Source organism: Martes martes (genome assembly GCF_963455335.1).
Source record: "Martes martes genome assembly, chromosome: 4".
NCBI lineage: Eukaryota > Metazoa > Chordata > Mammalia > Carnivora > Mustelidae > Martes > Martes martes.
In genome coordinates this window covers 161,756,641-161,777,169 of record NC_137891.1, presented here as the reverse complement: position 1 = coordinate 161,777,169, position 20,529 = coordinate 161,756,641, and the positions used below count along the sequence as shown (strand labels likewise).

Here is a 20,529-nt window from a genome sequence, read left to right as displayed (position 1 = left end):
TTACCTGAGTTGCTGGTTCATAGCTGTGGGCCCCCAGTGCGGTCTGTGAATATTGGGACTGAAGGATACACGGATGAATGGAGGTTGGGATGACATTGAGAACTCCCTTTCTCAAAATGGTTCCAAATAAATCCCTACCTGTATTTACCAGTTTCCTTCCTTTGCTACCATTTCCCCTGACGGAAAATGCTTGGCTTCCTTCTTCTTCCCTGACCAGTTAGGTTCCGGGATCCTTTTCTTTGTTCCGTAACAGGTCCCCACATTTCTCCCTTCCCATCTAGGTCTCTCTGTTCTGATGGCTGTCACAGCGCCATAATCCTGTTGGGTCTCCCCCCTCACCCCGCCCCTCCCGTAGATTTCTGTCCTCCTGTCTCTCTTATTCCTCTCACCGTGCGGTCAGAATCCCGTTTTCATCCTCCCCATCCCCCACCCCGTGGTCATTTCTCAGCTTCTGGCTCCTCATCCTTGGCCTGGTTTACTTCATGGTGCTTGGCGTGCCCTCTCATTTCAAGTTCAGTTTCTTCCGTTTCTGGAAAACCCTTTGTTTCTGGGATTCCGTGTGGCCTCAGTGTGGCCTTCAGCCTCCCACTGCAGCCCTGTCTGGATCCTGCCCCTGTCCTCCTTCTGACCGTGTCTAGCCCCGGATCTATCTAGGTCTTTCGCTCTCTCTCTTCCCCTCAGCTTCCCTAGGCCCTTCTCCAGCTGCTGCACAGGCCCGGCCCGGTTTCCTCCAGTCAGGGGCTCCCTCCTTTGTCCCAGCGGCGGGTGTAGGTCAGCGCCGAGCCGGGTGCCCGCCCGCTCGCCCTGTGGCGTCGGCCCGGGGTCTCCCCGCCGCTGCGGCCCGCCCAGCCCTTCATTCGCACGCGCGTGGGGCCTCCCTTCCTGCGGCCCCCGCCTCCCTCGGCCCGCGCCCCCTGCCCTGCCCGCGGTGGTCCGCAGCTAGCCGGGCCCCGCGTGGGCAGTCGGGGGGCCGGGCCGCCGAGGCGGCGGGAGAGGGGCGGGAACCGGCCGGGCCTGGCGTTCCTGACAGGAGGAGTCGCCGCCGCCGCCGCCGCGCCGGGGCGGGCTGAGGGAGGAGCGGAGCGAGGGGTGGGGAGGCGGAAACGCGAGCCGGGACCGGCGGAGTGCGAGCGGCCGGCTGCGGGCAGGCTGAGGAGCGGAGCGCGACTGCCAGGCCGGGCGAGGCGGGCGAGGAGCGGACAGCGGAAAGCGGACAGCCGGGGCGCCCGCCGCCCCCGAGCCGCACAAAGGGCCGAGGCTGGGGCCGCCGCCGCCGCCGCCTCAGCGCGCGGGCCTGGAGCCGGCGCCCGCCGGGGCCCGGGGAGAGCGCGGCGCGGGCGGCCATGGCCGGCTACGTGCCGGGTCAGCAGCCGGCCAACCGCAGCCAGGAGAAGGAGTTCGTGCAGGCGTACGAGGATGTGCTGGAGCGCTACAAAGGTGCGGCGGGCGGCGCGGCTGGGGCCGGGCGGCCGGGTGGCCGGGCGGGGTGGCGGGGTGGCGGGGTGGCGTCCACCCCGGCGTCGGGGCTGGTCCCGAACCTGCTCTTTCTCGGGCCAGCTTATTTGCGGAGTTGAGATAAGCCTGCGGGAGACAGCGCTTTCCCCAGCACTGGCTACATTAGCCGCCCTACTATCTGGAAGGGGGCGAGCCCGGGGGCTGCCTCCCGAGCCCCGGCGCCGTAGGGAGTTGCCGGGGAGGAGGAGGAGGAGTCGGGCGGGAGGAGCCTCCCGGTCCGCTCCGAGTGTCCGGCTCCTCTCGCCGAGGCTCGGGCGGCAGCGAGCCTGCCCGGGGGCTCTCGCCCCCCTTTGTCTCCCTCAGTCTCCGCTCCGTCGCGTGGCGGCCGGGGTCGGTGAGTGTGCACTTTTGGGGAGAGGCCTCCTCCCCCGCCCAGCCCCGGGGGCTTCGAGCCGGTGGAGGCGGGGGTCTGCCGCCGCTCTCCCTCCCACCGAAAGGCTTGTCGTCGACTCGGGTTGCAGCCCGGAGGCGCTCTGGCCGAGCAGCCCCGCACTCCAGTGCCCCTGCAAGGCCTGGGTGTCCGCGAGAAAGTTTTGACAGGCGGAGGGTCTGCGGACTGCGGCTGCCCGACGTGTCCCCTGCTGCCCGAGGTGCCCTTCGCGCTCAAGGCCGGGGTGCGCGGTCCCGGGGGCCCCTGCTCTGATCTTGAACATCAGGGCTGGGCTTTTGCTTTGTGTGCCAGTTGAGCTTTCCAGCCCGGGAGATTTCCCCCCAGAAACTCCAGAGGCAGCACTTTTCTCCTATTTTATTCAGCGGCGCCCTTGTGACTGGGCCTCTAGTTTCTTTTCATCGGAAGGAAACTTCAGCCCTTATGACTGAGTCCAGCATACTTGTTTACGACACCTAGCCAGTGAAGGGAAACTAATGCAGAAGCTGTAAAACCCTCCCTCTTTTTCTTCCCTTGTGGCTTGGGAATGCAGCAGGAGAGAGAGAAATGAAATGCTGAAAGGGACCTGCTGAGGAGGTCTGCTCGTTCCCTTCTGCATCAGCTCCTGTAAGCTGTCCAGGTTTCCCTGCCTGCAGCAAGTGTTCTGTCACCCCCCTGTGGTCTTTCTTTTAAGAAATGTGGTTCATTTCAGAGCACAAAGAGGTTAGATTGTACTGCTGAACTTCATTGAAAAAATGCTGCTAAGTGAATGGTTGGTTCCCTTAAGTTTCCTCGCAGGCTTTTAAGCAACACTGCACTCTTCAAAGAGAGGACACTCTGTGCCTGTGTTGGGCTGTGACAGCTTTAACAGCTCGCAGAATTATAACACAAATAGGTGAAGAAATCTCAGCACCTCACCGGATCATGTTGCTGGTGGCCTCCAACTGAAAGGAAGTTGGATTCCTAGCAAATGAAAGGAGGAAAGAAGGGGGGAAGTAGGGCTGGTTCCAGGAGAGGCCTCTTGTGCTCAGTCCTTTTAGCTGGCTCACTTAGTTTGGTTTCCTCTGAAAAACTTTGATCAGGTGTATAGGAATTTGATCCTTTCCAGGCACAGATCTCTTTCTTGGGAGGAATGAGTTGAAAATGGCCAAAATAAATTAACTTGAGCTGTTTGAATGGTTGCGCAGTCTGCTCTGTGATAGTTGTAGAAGAATTTCTCATCCCCCCACTGCATCATTCTCACTGGGAAGTCAGGGTGGATTAGGATCCAGGCCTTTGTTACTTTGCTGTATGGAATTCTTGCATTTTCCAGACTTAGAAATCCCCTTACTGCCCTTATGGGAGAACACTTAGCCTAAGCTAGAATCAACAGAGTGAGCAGGGGTGTACTTTGTGAGAACAAAGACCAGAATTAGTTTTGGAGAGACTTGGGGAAATAGATATTGATGATGTTGGGGTGCTAGGCTCTCATTGGTTGGCCACCAGATTCCTTGGATCTTGATCTCTCTCTCTCTCTCTCTCTGCTGTTAATTTATAGTCATCTCATTCTACAAATGAAACAGGATTTTTGTATTCAGGAGAGCTAAAGTTTTCAGCTGCATAAACTGTCCCTGGAAGGGGCAGAGGCTAGAAGGGAAGTGATGCATTTGCATTGTGAAGGGAGTAGAACAGTATGTATTGCAGCTGTATTAGGAATGGTTGTCAGGCATGGATTTTCCATAATTGTGCCTGGCAACCATTTCTCTGTGTGTTGGTAGTGAGCATGGTTTTGGCAGGATTAGATGATTCAGCATGGACGTAAACACTCTCTCTCATTTCCTAAATATCCCAAAGGCTCTTTCAGAGACTGACTGTCCAGCAAATAGGAGGTAGTAGCTAATAACTTTCTATCCTAACATTTCAGAGTGGGTTGCAACCAGCAGAGCCAGGATATGTTCTTACAGTTCTCCAAAAAGCAATTATTAGGTACCTATTACAAGTAACACAGTATTAGGCGCTGGAGATGCCAGAATAATGAGTGAGATCTGGTTCCTGCCCTTGGTTATTCACATCTAATAAAGGAAAGACCTATGCAAATAAGTAATTATGATACTATAAGTGCTAGAACAGAGGTGTGTAAAAGGACTGTGGAAGCAAAAGGAGGGATGAATATTTCCACTTGGGGTTCATTGGGAGATTTGACAAAGGAGGTGACCCTTGAGTGGACCTTTAGGGATAAATGAAATTTAGTCAGATGGAAGAGGGTGGGGAGGAGAGAAGACAGGAATAAATACCACATGCAAAGGTTTGAAGGTAAAAGTGAATGGAGGGGTGGGTTCAAGGAACAGAATGTGAGTAGTTGGGTGTGAACAAACAGCAAGAGTTTTGGGAGCAGATGATACTGTAAAGGATCCAGAGTCCAACTTATAAAGATATTTTTTTTATGGCTTTATTCCATAGGCAGCAGGGGAGTCATTGAAAGTTAAAAGTTAAAAAAAAAAAAAAAGCAACGAGTATGCCGATTTTATTAATTCATGATAGAGGACATACCTGCCCAGTAATTGGAATACTTATATTGCTGTCTGGGATACCCTTTTCCTTGTACCGTAGTGATTATGAAGCTAGTAATCAGATGGTTGCTTTGTACACATGGAAACAAAGAAAAGAGACATGCATTGTTTTGAGGAATATTCCATCCAGATGATTTGGGCCACTTGCAAAATTTTCCTTTCAGTGGATTGAGGTCCTTGTGAACACCAAAGCAAACTAGGAAAAACAGTCAGAGAGGTAGGAGAATGAGGATCTGATTCTTTTCCTGGGGTCGGGACAAACTCTGTGGAAGTAGCAGGCCACAAATGGGCATAGTTTTAGATTTTAGAGAAGTTTAAAAAGAAACACAATCCAGGTTCCTGGTGGTTGGTTAAGCAGAAGGGTAATGTTAATTTGATTTGAGTGGAATTAGATTTTGTGTTTTCACAAAGCCCTTATACACTAAAGATTCTTTATATGCCAGGCTCAACTAGGAGTAAAAAACATTCACATTTCAACTTTGGTAACATGGACTATCTGGTACTTAAAAACTTCAGAGTTCTCAGTAGGTCCTATGAATTATATGAAGCTAGTTATGACTGATATTTATTTATTGTATCACAAAAAAGAACTTAAAGAACTTACTATATAGAAGGAGTGAAGGGTCTGCACATTATTTAACATTCAAAATTAGCAAGGCAGCACAATATAGTAGAGATGAGGCTTTGAATTTCTTTAGTCTTGTGCTCCAGTCCTAGTTCTGCCATTTAACATCTCCCTTGGGTTTCACATCTGTTAAAATGGGAATGATAATACTAACTCCTTGGGATTCATGAGAATCCAAATGACCTCCTGGCACATGTTAGGCGATTCATGTTTAGAAAAACTTCCATGTAGATAACACTTTATTTTTTACAAGGTAGTTTCATATTTATTATCTTATTTGATCTTTATAATATTTTGTAAGGGAGGTATTATACACATGGATACATTTAGGCATGTAGACTTAAATTATTGTCTAAGAGCCAGGATCCCAGATTTCTAGATGAAGGTTTCACATTGTATCACAGAAGGAAATCTTAAAATCAGCAGTGACCTGAGTTAAGTGAGATAATTGTGAAAATAGTTTAATTGTTAATATCACTGTTAGTTTTTAGCATTTGAGCTATACTTCCATCCCTTATGTGGCACACATTTCCAGATCTCTGAACTGTGGAGAATTTCTTCTCCTTTCCTTTTGTTATGGGAGAGGTTTCATGGTATGTAAATTACTTTGACATTTAAAAATACATATATATTTTTTAAATTTTAGTAGGCTCCACGCCTAGCATGGAGTGCATCTTGGGGCTTGAACTCAACGACCCTGAGATCAAGACCTGAGCCCGAGATCAAGAGTCAGACATTTAGCCAAGTGAGTCATCCAGGCATGCCCCCCCACTTCCGAGTTTTTTAAAGTAATCTCTACACCTTGGTGGGGCTCGAACTCAGGACCTTGAGATCAAGAATCATATGCTTCACGGAGCATATGAAATTTGTGCTCCATGGAGCACTTTGAAATTTTTATACAAAAACAATGTACTGCAAAGTGATAACGTTTTGTTAACTCAGTGGTTAGAAAATACAGGCTGAGGCTTTAATATTGTTTAACTGAGCGACTCTCTGAAGCAACCTCTTGGTTAAATGTAAACTCAGTTTTTAAGTTCCTTTTTAGAACACAGCCCTTGAATTGGAGTGGATAGCTTCTAGACAGAACAATAGAATAATTGCTGCTTCTGGACATGGACACTGTTAATTCAGAAAGTGAGTCAAGTCCATCTGCTGGGAAATCACAAACTTTGGCCACATTCATGCTGTTGAAATCATAAAATGTGTGCATGTGCTAACAGTGCTTATGGGAGCTACTGCTTTCATCTTGGGCTTGCCTGGCAAGTGACATAATACACGCCAGGGAAATGAATCAGCTGAGGCCTTATTATCCTGGTATTTTTCAGTGCCAGTTTCAAGTTTTGGAGATGAGGGTAGAAAGAAAACTGTTCAGAGTACACATTCCAAGATCAAAGGTCACAAGGTAAACAAAATGCAAGATGAATTTGTAGCATTTTTCTCAGTGGTCTAGAAAACACCCAAGGCCCTCCCAACTTAAATAAGGTTGGCCCTTTAGCTTCTGGTAATTATATGTTGAGCCATGTTGTGATGAGGTTATATGGTGTGCTAAAGCTCCTGCTTTTGCTCTTCATGGTTTTTTGTTTGTTTAAGATTTTATTTATCCATTTATTTTAGGGAGAGAGAGAGAGAAAACACAAATGGGTGGAGGGACAGAGGGAGAGGGAAAGAATCCCAAGCAGACTACATGTAGAGGAGCCCAGTGGGGGCTAGATCTCACAACCCTGAGGTCATGACCTGAACTGAAATCAAGAGTCGGCCACTCAACTGACTGAATCACCCAGGCACCCCACTCTTCATGGGTTTGATTGGAGTTTAAACTTCTCTTGTCTTGCTTCTACGGGGGCATTTGTTCATTTCTGGTCTGGAGGAACCCTTTTAGGCCTGTTAGTTTGGTGTGTAGTATCTAAGAATGTTTATTTCAACTTTTGGGGGGGGTTACTTTTTTTTTTTTTTTTTTTTTTTTTTTTTTTTTTAGAGAGAGAGAGACTACAAGAGGGAGGGGCAGAGAGAGAGACTCTCTAGCAGACTCCATCCTGAGCATGGAGCCCAACTAGGGGCTCGATCTCATGACCCTGAGATCACCACTTGAGCCAAAACCAAGAGTTGGATGCTCAACCAGGTGCCTCGTTTTTGGTTTCTTCTAATAAAATATTATATTTCCTTCCAAATGTCTCAGTTCCTGGAATAAATTATAATGAATCACTGATTCTTTGTCTCTAACTTTCAGGGCCTTCCATTGTTTGACTTATTCTGCATACCTAACTGTATCAACTGTTGTTGTCCAACACAGCTCTCTGCTCCATTTGGGCTGGTCTCAGTATTCCTTCCCCTTAGGTCTTCATATCTGCCCCTGTGCCTTTATGTTCTCTCTTCCTGAAATGCTCTCTGCCTTTCTCTCTGATTATTCAAATCTTATGTTTTTTAAAAAGAATGAAAGCTAAGTCTGGGAACTTTGTGCTCCATGCAGCTTTCTCCTCTTACTCCTTCAGAAATTAATCTTTTCTTCCTTATTCTTTTTTTTTTTTTTAGATTTTATTTATTAGAGAGAGAACGAGCAGGGAGGAGGGGCAAAGGGAGAGAGAGAGAGAAGCAGACTTCACACTGAGCAGGGAGCCTGACACGGGACTTGATCCCAGGACTTGGAGATCATAACCTGAGCTGAAGGCAGATGCTTAACCCACTGAGCCACTCAGGCACCCCTCTCCTTCCTTATTCGTAGTGTCTGCTTCACAGTCTCTTACCTCTATTCTGTTTGTATTATTTTTGCATTGCCTCATATCTGTTAGAATTGTTTCCTTAATGAAGTTTTATGCTCTTACAGCGCAGGTACTTTTTATACTTCTTTTGTATGTGGTTGATTGGCAGGGAGTTTCTCTCAGGAGAGAAGGGGCAATCATATGAGCTCTCAAGTCATATTTTAAATTTTTCTTTTCAATTATAAAAGTAATATATGTTTAATGTGGAAAGTTATAAGAAATACAGGAAAGTATATAGAGTTTTAGATTTTGTGTGTGTGTGTGTTTGTGTGTGTGTGTGTCTGTGTGTAGGAGGAGAGTGAAGAGGCAGGCCAACCAACAGCTAGATGTGCTCTTCCTGGGGAGAATGCAGTGCTCAAGGATAGGCCCTCTTTGGCCATCTGGGGGTCTGATACCCTCAGCTTGTTGTGGCTCCATAAATTTTTGTGACAGTGTTAAATCTATTCTCATTGGGCACAAGCATTTATTTTTCTTTCTCTGTTCAGAATTTTCTTTCTTCTGCATAACCATGTGTCAGTCATCTGGAATGTGCCAGTGATCAGGGATGGTTTGGGTTGTTGCCTAGGACAAGTTAATTAATTGGTCAGTCAGTATCCTTCTTTTGGGCAAGGGCTTTGCCAGCTGTACTACTGGATTCCCTCTCACCATAGCTAATTTCTATTGTGAATTTTGTTCAGAAAGGTAAACACAATTCCTTTGTGTCAATGAAAAGAATGAGCTTGCTTTAAGTGTCTTGGAGCGCAGATGGTTTCAGCTCGCAGGAGCATGTTGGATTGAGACATATAGGAAGGATTTTTTTTTTTTTGGCTGTACTTTTTTGTCAGTCAACAGCAGTAAATAAGCTCACCTTGTAGTGCACTCTGCTAGCTTATAAGCAGATACTGTGTTGGGGAAAGTGGTAGTGGGGAGTTGGGGGGGGCACTGAGAAACATTAATAGAATGATATCAGGATTAGGGGTGGAGGGAGAGAAGGTCCTGAATGTTAATATGAGGAACCATTATAAAATGGACAGGATTAACCCAGCGGCTGTGTAAATGATGGATGAAAGTGGAGCTTTATTCTCTAGGAGGCCACTGTTGTAATTGTGTCATGAGGTTAGATTAAGGGATGTTAAAGAGGAGAGGTGTATATTTGAGAGACATTTTGAACAGGTACAGGAACTTAAGTTTTTTTTTATTTTAATTTTAATTAATTAGTTTATTTATTTAAAGATTTTATTTATTTATTTGACACAGAAAGACGCAGCAAGAGAAGGAACACAAGCGGGGGGAGTGGGAGAGGGAGAAACAGGTGTCCCCCCCCCTCCCCCCGAGCAGGGAGCCTGATGCGGGGCTCCATCCCAGGACCCTGGGAACATGACCTGAGCCAAAGGCAGCCGCTTAACCGACTGAGCCACCCAGGTGCCCGGGACTTAAGTTTAGATACTAATATTGATAATTCTTTTTTAGGAGATTTTGCCTTGAGAAAAAGAATTAATTACCCCTAAAAAGCGATGGTTATTCCAAAATAAAGTCCTCTTTCTTCTTGTATAAAAATCTTCTTTTGAGGATTTTTACTCCATTCTGAATTTGTAAGATAGGGCTGTGCATTTAGGGCTATGACTAAAGGTTGTATTTCAAAGTCTTCTCATTTATTTATTTTTTAAAAGATTTATTTACTTAGAGAGTGTGTGTGTGGAGGTGGAGGGGCAGAAGGAGAGGGAGAGAGGGAGAATCCTTAAGCAGACTCCCCGCTGAGTGCAGACCCATTAGATCACATGACCCTGAGATCTTGACCTGAGCTGAACTCAAGAGTCCCATGCTTAACCCAGTGAGCCACCCAGGTGTCCCTGAGTCTTCTCATTTAAGTTAACAATGCTGAATACCCCAGAACACCTATTCTACCCATTCTCTGGACAGGCTTCATTGTATGTTTCCAGGAATACCTGCCAAGAATTGCATCAGAAATCCTCTTAAATCCCTTCTAAAATCTTCAATTATATGTTGAAATGCTAATCTTCTAGGGTGTCAGGGGGCTTATTTGAAGGATCCATTCATTCATTTAATCAATAAACATTTATTGAATGTCTTCTCTGAACCAGGCAGTAGGCACAGTGCTGAAGTAACAAAGATTTTGCCCTTGCATCTATATGATCTTACTGTTTAATGAGGAAAACATACTGGCAAACAGTTAACATCCGTTGTAGTGATTGCTATCATGGAGCTAAATGCTGGTGCAGTGGAAGTGAAGAGGAGTAACTACTAGGGCCAGGGTGGAAAGGGTCAGTGAAGGTACCCAAGAGGACATGACTGAGCTGTCACCTAAGAGATTCGGGACTTGGGGCCATAAGTTCATGTAAAGGGCATTCTGGGTAGTGTGAACCATGAACAGAAGTGAATGGATGAGAGAGCTTGAGGAGGAAATATAGCGTATTAGTAAGGTCAGAATGTAGGGTGTGAGGGAAGAAGTAAGACGAGGCGGGAGAAGTGGACAGGCTTAAAGTGTTGAGTGGCTTTGACTTGATCCTATGGGCTTTTGGGAGCCATTGAAGGATTTGGGGCAAGGAAGGCTATGATTAGATTTACATTTTGGAAATATTTTCCCTCTGGCAATAGTTCGAGGAAGGATTGCAGAGGGACAAGACCAGTGACAGAACAGTTAGGAGGTTGTTACAGTAATTTAGGCAGGGAATGATTAGAGTTTAAGGTTGTGCAAGTAGTAATGTAGCCAAGTAGGCAAATCAAGAAACCTGCTTAAGGGTTAAATCCATGTGTTTTGATAACTAATCGAGTGCGGTGTATGAGGGGAGTGGGAAGCACCTAGGATGACTTGCAGGTTTCTGGCTTGGGGTTCTGTGTGGGTGAGTGATAATCATTCACTAAAAGAGGGAATCTAAGAGGAGGAAGTTGTTTGCAGTGGCTTGGTGGCAGTGCTGGTGCAAGGAAAGATACGGAGTTAGTTTGGGTTGCACTGAGATTGAGGTTTCTTTGGAATGCTGGGCAGAGGTGTCTAGCTCGTAGGTGGCTGTACAGAGTATGATGCTCAGGAGAGGTACAGATGGGCAGTTATCAGCTTATGGAATCACAGGAGTGGACAAGGAGATTGCTGGGAGCATGTGTACCATGAGAAGAGGTTTGAGACAAAAACTCTGGGGACCTCCAAGGAGAGGGTGGTGGTTTAGGAGGAGAGAAGGAGGATCCTCTGAAGGAAACTCTCCAGCAAAAGGGAGTGCCCAGAGATGTAGGAGGGAGAGAAGTGAGTTCATGAAGGAGGCCATATCACACAGTATGTGATTATGAAGAAGTCAAGCAAGATAAGGACTTTGGGCTCCAGAATATAAAGGTCACCTTTCCTGGAGCATTTCTAGAGTTGTGGGAACCCTGGTCCTGAAAGCAGTGGGTTGGGAAGTGAATGAGAAGTGCAGATATGGAGTCTGGGAGTTTTGAAACCTGAACTTGGCAGAAACAGGGGAGGAAGGCATTTGAAGGAGGGGGTTGTTGGGAGTTTTGTTTGTTTATTGTAACATAGAGATGTAAACATGTTTAAGTGCTGTTTGGAAACAGTCAGTAGAGAAGAAGAGATATAATAAAATTCAAAGGAGAGAGAGAATAATCTATGGGAGAATGGGTTCTGGAGTAAAAAGAGGAATGTGTTTGATGAAAAAGATTAGAAGGGAGAAAGGCAAGAATGCAGGTGGTTGGCTACAGGTGTAGGAACTTGAGGGAATGTTCCTTGATGGCTCTTACCCTGTCTTTGAAGTGGGGGGCAAAGTTATCTGCCGAAAGTAGGAACTCTGTGTGTGTGTGCACGTGTGTATGCACTTGTGTATATGCGCACATCCCTTCCCTCTTGCTGCAGAGGGAGGTGACCTGGGTGTAGATACTCGAAGACATATAGGAGGATTGATCCGGGATCAGCTTTCCAGCATAGGTTTGATGGAAGAATAAGTGGTTCTTGTAGAATAGGGGGTCCTTCCCCAAAAATGTAACATCTGCTTGATTATTGTTTGTATTGCTCTCTGGCTGGCTTGTGTTTTGTTCCCCCAGCAATATTGTAAGCTCTTTCAGGGCAGGAGCCAAATACGTAACTTTTGCATTCCTTTCTATCATTCATAAAGTACAGGGCAGAGATTGACTCTTACCTTTTCTTTTCTTTTTTTTAAAAATTTCATCTGACTTTTGTCGTTAGGGCCATCTTGACTCGTAAGGCTTTTCTCACCTGTGGTCTTTAATCCTCATCTTACTATCTGATGTAGAGAGTGCTGGACTCACTGGTGAGAAAGGGGAACTCCATGCTTTGCGTGGGTATAAATCTCACAGGCTAGCTTCACTACTCTCCCAGGGTAGTTGAGCTTAGAGATATTTGTGCTTTCCATGAAGGCTGCGGGATTAGTATTCTCTAGTCTGTTTGGACCAGGCTTGTGAAGACCGGGGTTCTTTGTAAGACTAGACAGAGTGGCTATTGTCTCCACAATATGCAGCCTCCTCCCTGTTTATTTTGGCAGGCGGGCAGCGAACGTGATGGATTTGTTCTCATGACTCACAGTCCTCCCTGCCTTACCTTAACAGGTTCAGCATAATCACTACCTTTCAGATGGCGATAGTGTCCTACAGCGTTTATCTGACCTTTATATCTGAAAGAGTATTGGTTACCCTTTCCTTTGTCCTCTGCTTGCTTGGGTTCTTCCCTTTAAGTCTACGAAGGAGGATATTTCCTGATGTATTAGGAAGGTCCTGCTCAGAAGTGACTGAGGTCTTCTCCCTTTTGGCATACTGTGCATCCTTTGGTTATTAACTGGCATGGTCCCCACAGTGTAGCTTGTGTTTTGCTCCTTGTTTTGTAAATTTGGACTCTATGTCGGATAAACCTGTCATGAGTCACTCCAGGGAGTGGAAGGTGTGTCTCCACTAATTTGGAGAATCTTTGATCTTGTTTCAGTCCCCAGTTTGGCTTATCAGGTACAATTTCTCTCCATGTCCTGCCAGAGATGTGTGTATATACTTGTGTCTCTTGCCTCTGGTTTCACATATTGCAGTGAGTGTGCGGCATGCTACTTTGCATGTATGGATTCTGTCTTCTGTCCTTGGCATCGCTGGCAGCAAAAATGCCTCTAAGAGCCTCTTTGAATGTAGTAGAGTATCTAACACTGAATAAATAGAGTTCATAAACCCTCTGCCGTGTAGGAGTTTACAGTATACAGTAAACATTACAAATGACAAAAGACAATAAGGAATGTGTAAGCAGTTGAATAAATAATGGAAGGCCCCCCTCATTTAGCTATCATTTTCACAGTAGAAGATATCCCAAAAAGAGACCTAGTCCTGAGGGAAATGGGACCAACAGAGACAAGGTCATCTTCTGTTCCAACTTGGATGGCAGGGCAGCTGTCCTCCATGGCTCCTTGGTACCAGGCAGTTTCTCTATAATGCCCTTTCTCGTCATGTAGGACTTTATGGCTCTGTTATCTTTCTGCGCAGCGGGGACAGGATCCTAACAGGGCCCTCCCTCTCCAGCAACCCGTGGCTGAAGTGGTAGGCAGGGAGAACATCCAGAAGATTTGGGTCCTCTGGTACAATTATCTCTATAATATGAGGAAGTTCATCCCAGACCTACTGCAAACACTCCAGTGCTCACAGATACCACAAATGAGCCATGAGCTCTGGGGTCAGGGTTGGGTTTGAAAGAGGCTGGTCTGCCCTGGTGTGGGGTGTCTCTAGATGGTAAGAATGTAGGACCCATCCCAGCCTCTGTTGTCTAGTTTCCCAAATGGAAAACTGTGACCAGGGTGGTCTAGTTGAGATGCTTTGAGGTGCTTCTAACAACTCTCTCTCAGAGAACTGGTTCATTGTTTTTATTCTTGTTATTGTTAATAAGTACAATAACAGTATTCATATAATACTGCTTTTTTTAAAAAAAGATTTTATTTATTTATTTGACACAGGGAGAGATCATAAGTAGGCAGAGGCAGGCAGAGAGAGAGAGGGGAGAAGCAGTCTCCCCGCTGAGCAGAGAGCCCGATGCGGGGCTCGATCCCAGGACCCTAAGATCATGACCTGAGCCCAGGGCAGAGGCTTAACCCACTGAGCCACCCAGGTGCCCCATAATACTGCTTTTTTAAAAAAAAGTTTTATTGGGGTGACTGCGTGACTTGTAGTCTGCCTTCAGCTTAGGTCATGATCCCAGGGTCCTGGGATTTAACCCCTCATCGGGCTCCCTGCTCAGTGGGGAGTCTGCTTTTCTCTCTCCTCCCTGCTCCTGCTCCCTCTCACTGTCTGTATCTCTCTCAATAAATAAAATCTTTTAAAATTATTTATTTATTTATTTTAGAGAGAGAGGAAGAGAGCGTGCACCTGTACCCAGGGGAGGGGCAAAGAGAGGGAGAGAAGCAGACTCCCTGCTGAGCACGGAGCCGATTGCAGGGCTGGATCCCATGACCTAGAGATTATGACCTGAGCCCAAATTAAGAGTTGGATGCTCAACCAACTGAGCCACCCAGGCGCCCCAATACTGCCTTTTCAAGGAAGAATGCGGAACTGTCAGGGGCTGCGGTTTCCCTCTACCCTCACTGTGGCAGAGAGGGAGCATTAGATTCTCATCTGTTAGGCCTCCTCTCTGATCATCCTTTGGGTGGCTCCTGGGAAGGAGTGAGGCAGCCGAGGCCCTGGCATAAATATGTTGTTGAGGGGCGCCTGGGTGGCTCAGTGGTTAAGCCTCTGCCTTCGGCTCAGGTCATGATCTCAGGGTCCTGGGATCGAGCCCCGCATCGGGCTCTCTGCTCAGCAGGGAGCCTGCTTCCCCCTCTCTCTCTGCCTGTCTCTCTGCCTACTTGGGATCTCTGTCAAATAAACAAATAAAATCTTTAAAAAAAAAATATGTTGTTGAGAAGGGATAAGGGGCGGTATGCTAGCAAGAGAAGATAGGTGTGGGGGCAGGATTCAGGGAGCTGGGAAAGGCAGAAAATATTTATTGCCATTATTAGTTGCTTCTCTTTGGCTTTGCCTACGTATGTTGTCTTAGAGCAGAGCCAGAACCCTAGCATTCTTTTGCTTTTCCTCCTTCTCCTTGATTCTGTCTCATTTGCTGACATATAAAGGTGTATAATACCTTCAATAAATAGACTTGTGAGAATATGGAAAGTTAAAAGCTCCAGTAAATTGAAAAGCTAGGTGATGATTTGATTCTTTTTTTTTTTTTTAAGATTTTATTTATTTATTTGACAGAGATCATAAGTAGGCAGAGAGGCAGACAGAGAGAGAGCGGGGGCGGGGGGGGGGGCGGGGAACAGGCTCCCTGCTGAGCAGAGAGCCTGATGCGGAGCTCCATCCCAGGACCCTGAGATTATGACCTGAGCCGAAGGCAGAGGCCTAACCCACTCAGGTGCCCCATTGAGTCTGGTCTTTAAGTATAACAAGTGTTTTTCTTGCAATTCATCATAAACCAGAACTACCTGGTAGCATTTCTTACTGTGTTTTTGTTACTTAACTTTTTATGTGTTATTTGTCTGAACTTCCCAACTTCACTGTGATCATGATCTTGTTGAAAAGTATAGGTAATGTTGAATGAGGTGCATTTCATGAATTGAACCCCTTTGCAAATGGCAGTCGTTGTTCTATTTCTTTGTATTTCTGTCAACTTCAAGCATCCTTCATGATGGCTTTTTCCACGTGGTTGTCCCATAGACATCTCAAACTCTCTGTGTCCAAAATGGCTGCCATCATTTCCATTCTTACCTCCAGACCTGCTTCTCCTCCTGTGTCCCCATCTCTGTGAATGCCTTCCTCATCCATCCAGTTGGCTTCATACAGTCTTCTTCTCTCTCCCTCATGCTGCCCAGGCAGCCAGTCTTTTAGCAGGTTCTGTTGATTCCATCTCCTCCATCTCCTCTGTCATCAGCTCCAGCCTCATTGCTAAGGCCTGAGCTCAGGGCCTTATTTCTGCTGTGATTCCTCCTAACAGTTTAATGGTTTCTTCCCCATCAGTCTTTTTTTCACACTCCTACCAAAAAAACCCCACCAAACTTCAGAAGTACAGAACTGGTCATGTCTGGTGGTGTAAGGGAAGATAGGTGTGGGGCAATATTAAGGGGGCTAATAAAGGTAGAAAATACTTACTGCTATCACGAGTTGCTTCCCTTTGCCTTTGCGTGCATATATATATTGTCTAAGATCAGACTTGGACTCCCTGCATTCATTTATTCTCTTCCTTCTCCTTTTCTTGGGTACATTTCGTATTTTGATTTGTAAAGATGTATGCTGCTTGAAACCCCTCGGTGGTTCCCACTGCCCATATGATAAAGACCAAGCCTGCAAAAAAATTTAATTCCTGCCTGCTTCTGTAACCTCATTTTCCTTGAATTTTTCACCTTGTCAGGAAGAAGCTGTGTTCAGCTGCCTTAGCCTACCAGGCTGGAGAGTGTCTCTGTGTGACCATGTTGCTCCCCTTGCCTACAATTCAGTCTTTCACCTGTGAACCTCACCTGCCAGCAAATTCCAGTTTTCAGATATTGTTACTTTTGGGAAGCCTTTCCTTACCTTTTCTTCCCACCTGGCTAGTCTCCTTTCTCCCTGCTGTAGTCCTCTGATATGCATATTAGAATGGATTGTGGTTTGGTTGGTCTTATGATTATCTCCTCTACACATGTTAAGCTTTGTTCCTGAGCCTTAGCACAGTGCATAGCACATATAGATGCTGGAGAATTGTTCAGTGAATGAAGACTCTGCACAGATTTGCTACAAATGTTGTTCACTGCATGAAATCAGTCTAAATAATAAATAAGAGGATATAGCACTGGATATGAACAGAAAATATTCCAGGGATTCCTGTTACTGGGATAATAACATTAGATTGTTAGAATGGCATGCCATTTTTGCTCTTGAAGAATTTCAAGAAGGAAATAGAGCACTTTCATGGGTGGTGTAATTCTTCATTTGGTAAAGATAGGAAACTGAACCAGTTGTTCTTCTGAGGATCCTTTTAGATTCCTGGCTCTCTACCTGAATGTGTGGTCAGCTTAACATTTACAGTTCAGTATGAGATGCTTCTGTGCTTAGTGCTTTGTGTACACTAAATATATAATCTATTCTTTTCAAGAGTTGAAGGGCAGTGTGTTACAGCAGATGGAGAATTCCACTGTGCAGAATATAATACACTTCCCTTATATGATCTTCTAAGTCCCATCTCATGAAATTTTAGGACTATATATGCCTCTAAGCTCTATTTCTCAGACTCCCTTTCTGTTTTAGAATGTTATAATTCTACTTCACCTTACTCCCAGAACTCCTCATTACCGTCTAGCATATTCTAGTTTGTTTATTGTCTGAGTCTTCCTCTCTGCTAGAACATAGCCTCCTTGAGAGTAGAGATTTTTATTTATTAACTCTTGTATTCCCAGCATCCAGAAGAGTGTCTGGCATATAGTAGATACTCAAGAAATATTTGTTGAGTGAATGAACTGGAAATGATCAGCTCACTCTTCTTACTCCTTGTAGGGGAATGAAATGAGGCATGGAAAGGGTCAATAACTGGCTTAAGGTTATATAACTAGTTAGTGCCAACACCAGATCTCACCAGGTGAGTGGTGTTTTTTTTTTTCATGAAATCATGCTTAGTCATAAGTTCCTTTTATGTGATTTGATACTGATGTGCGTTATGAACTTAACTGTATATCCCTATGAGCTGAGTTCAAGGGAGTAAACTAATATGGATGGAGCTCTTACTAAATGCCAGGTGCTTTATCTCATTTAATCATCACAAGTAACATCCTAGGACAGTACAAAGACATTGGTAGATTTTACAGATGAGGAAACTAGGGTTTAAGGAACCTAAATAACTTGCCCAAGGGTCACACCCCTGGTAAGTGACTGATAAACTCCACTTGGCAATAGGCCCTTTTACCTTAAGGTGTTATAAAATTTTTTGGATTTGTGGTCTGAGTTGCTTTAAAATTTGCAAGTCAGACTACTCTTGAAAATGGTCTGATTTGAATGGCTCAAGTAGAATTGCAGAAATTGTTTATATTAAGACAACCCCATGTAACAGTGGGGTTGGGTTGTGGTAGTAGGGAGGAGTTTGTAGGGCTCTTGAGTCAAAACCAAAAACAACCAGCAATCCCATGCTGTGGGGTATACCCTTACTCATTTAATTTAAGTTCAGACTTCCTTTTTAACCCAGGCATCCAGGACCACTGTAGGAAGATGATTATGTCATACTCTTGTGCAGTGCAGCCACTTCTGAGTGTGTTTGGTAGGGCTCTTAAGCGCCCAGAACACAAAGACAATGTCTAGAATGTAGGACAGGTAGAGCAAGAGAGGAGTGAACCCAATTGAAACTAGCTGTTTTTGTGGTAAGTAGGCAGACGGTAATTACCTGTGTTGCTCAGAGACCTGAGCTGAGAGTGGGGGTGGAAAGAGGTCACACCCATTCTTTGAAGAAATGATGGGAGTAAATAACTCTTAGTTTCCAATTTACTCCACAAGTATTCGCTCACCAGTCAGAGTCACATCGATGATGTGGATTTTTGAGTTGGCACCTTTTCACCCCAATCATCCAAGCATGAGGTTAACATTTTTTTTTCATTAAAGAGGTCCCCTTGGATTCTACAACCATCGTTTTCATCTCCCTGTTAGCTTCCTCTCAGGTAGCTTTGTGTAGCCTGCCTTAGAAAGAAGAGTAGGGACAGAGCCCAGAGGAGAGAGAAAGGGATTGCGAAGGTGGCAGAGAAACAAATGCTTAATTAGGAGGTTCCTCTGTCATTTGGGACTTGGGTTCTTTTGTGAGCTGATTGCTGAGATGGTGGAGACCCAGAAGGGGGAGAGGTTGTAATGGGGTGCGGAAGAGTGTGGCACTTGGTGGTGGCAGTGGTGTTGGTGGTGGTGGTGTGAGGACTGTCAGCATCTGCAGCCCCTGGGACCTTGTTAGACGTGCAGAATGTTGGGCTCCACCCCAGACTGGCTGAGTGTTTTCATTTTAGGAAGATTTCCAGGTGATTCTGTGCACATGGAAGTTGTGCATGGAGTTGGTGATTAAGTAGTTCATTGCAAGGGTCTTTGGAGTCTGATAGCCCTGGGATTGCAACCTGGTTTGACCGTTTAGTAGCTGTGTGATCTTGCATAAATTTAACTTCTCTGTGCCTCAGTTTCTCGTATACAGATAGGGGAACTCCTATCTCTGTAGGGTAGTTGGGGAGAATAAATGAAATATTGGTGCATTTTGTAATTGATGGTGCCTTAGGTATAATGAAATTTAGTAATGTCTGTAACATACCAGACGCTGAGCCTGGCACAAAGTCAGTAATAAATGTCATTACTAATAATTAAGTTAGACAAATTTACAGGAATAAAAAGCCTCTCTTTTCTCTCAGTGTCGTTGTCTGCAGTTTTATAAAAGTATAGTCAGTGTGTGTATATTCTTTGGTGTTTATTTAGCATTAATAATAATGATAGTTGCAGCAGCAGTTAACAAATATAGCACTTATTAATGTGCCAGGCACCATTTTAAGTACTTTATATATAAATTCTTTCAGTCCTTAGAAAAACCATGTGAGATATGTATTATTATCTCTATTTTCAGATCAGGGAACAGAACAGAGAGGTTGACTTGCCCAAGATCACATAGCCAGTAAGTTGTAGAGCAAAGATTTGAATTGAGACAGTCTGATTCTAGCATCCATGCTCTTCTATTTTCATGTATTGCTATTGTCCTCAAATTTATGTGTTGTAGTGGAAATCAAAAGTCTTGGGTTGTTTACCTGACTCTGCCACTAGCTTACTTGTGACCTTGGTCAAGTCACTTCACTTGTCTAGGCCGATTTCTGTAATACAAAAATGGGATACTTAGAGTTTATAAGGTCTCTTCATTTATTCATTTGGCACATAGTTATTAAAATAGAAAGTTTGGTAGAAAATCATATCTAGGGAATTGGTTCAAAAGTTCTTGTTCAAGCAGGTTGGTGTATTTGAGAACGGGGGGTTTGAATCTTGGCTCAGCCACCCCCTGGCTGTATGGTGTTGTGCACCTTAACCTTTCAGACATTCATTTATTTCTTCATTAGTGATGGGGAGAATAGTGCATACCTTGCAGGGATGTGTGAAGTTTGAATAAGAATCATGTGGATCAGCCCCTCACATATGTGAGGCACACAGTAGATAATCAGTGTACACAAGTTCTCTTTTCTCCTGTCTATCCAGGGATGATTAGGGAAACAGATATACCAGGTTCAGACAGAGTAAGAATCTATCTTGGTCCTAATGTGTTTTTTTCATAATGATATTCTCACTGTTGGGAGACTAGAAATAGTAGAGAAAGAAGTGTACATATAGCCAGGTCCTGTCTTTTAAAATAACCCGTGATTTGATTTAAAAAAAAAAAAAAAAAAGGTTTATTTATTTATTTATTTATTTGAGAAAGAGCAAGAGTGAGAGAGAGCAAGTGAGCACACTCAAGGGCAGGGGCAGAGGGAGAGGGAGGAGGAGAGAAGCAGACCCCTGGCTGAGTGTGGAGTCTGACATGGGGTTGGTCCCAAAACCCTGAGATCATGACCCGAGCTGAAATCAAGAATTGGCTGCTTAACCAACTGAGCCACCCAGGTGCCCCACCCACATTTTGATTTTAAATTAAAATACCCTTTCAGAGTATATAGTTTATAATAGGATAAATATCAATTTAAAAACATGGTATATTACTTTCCTGGGGCTGCATGACAAAGTACCACAAACTGGTGGGGCTTAAACAACAGAAAT

The 20,529-nt window shown here is 45.0% G+C and overlaps 1 protein-coding gene across 1 annotated transcript in view; it reads left to right on the top strand.

The window, feature by feature from the left end:
• The first annotated feature begins 1,148 nt into the window (after positions 1–1,148).
• The window catches only part of MACF1 (microtubule actin crosslinking factor 1), a 325,960-nt gene continuing 306,579 nt past the window's right edge, over positions 1,149–20,529 (top strand). Inside the window, exon 1 of the mRNA XM_080800760.1 lies at positions 1,149–1,437. Within this exon, the coding sequence (XP_080656886.1) occupies positions 1,344–1,437 (94 nt within the window). The 5' untranslated portion in view covers positions 1,149–1,343. The remainder of the gene's footprint in view (positions 1,438–20,529) is intronic.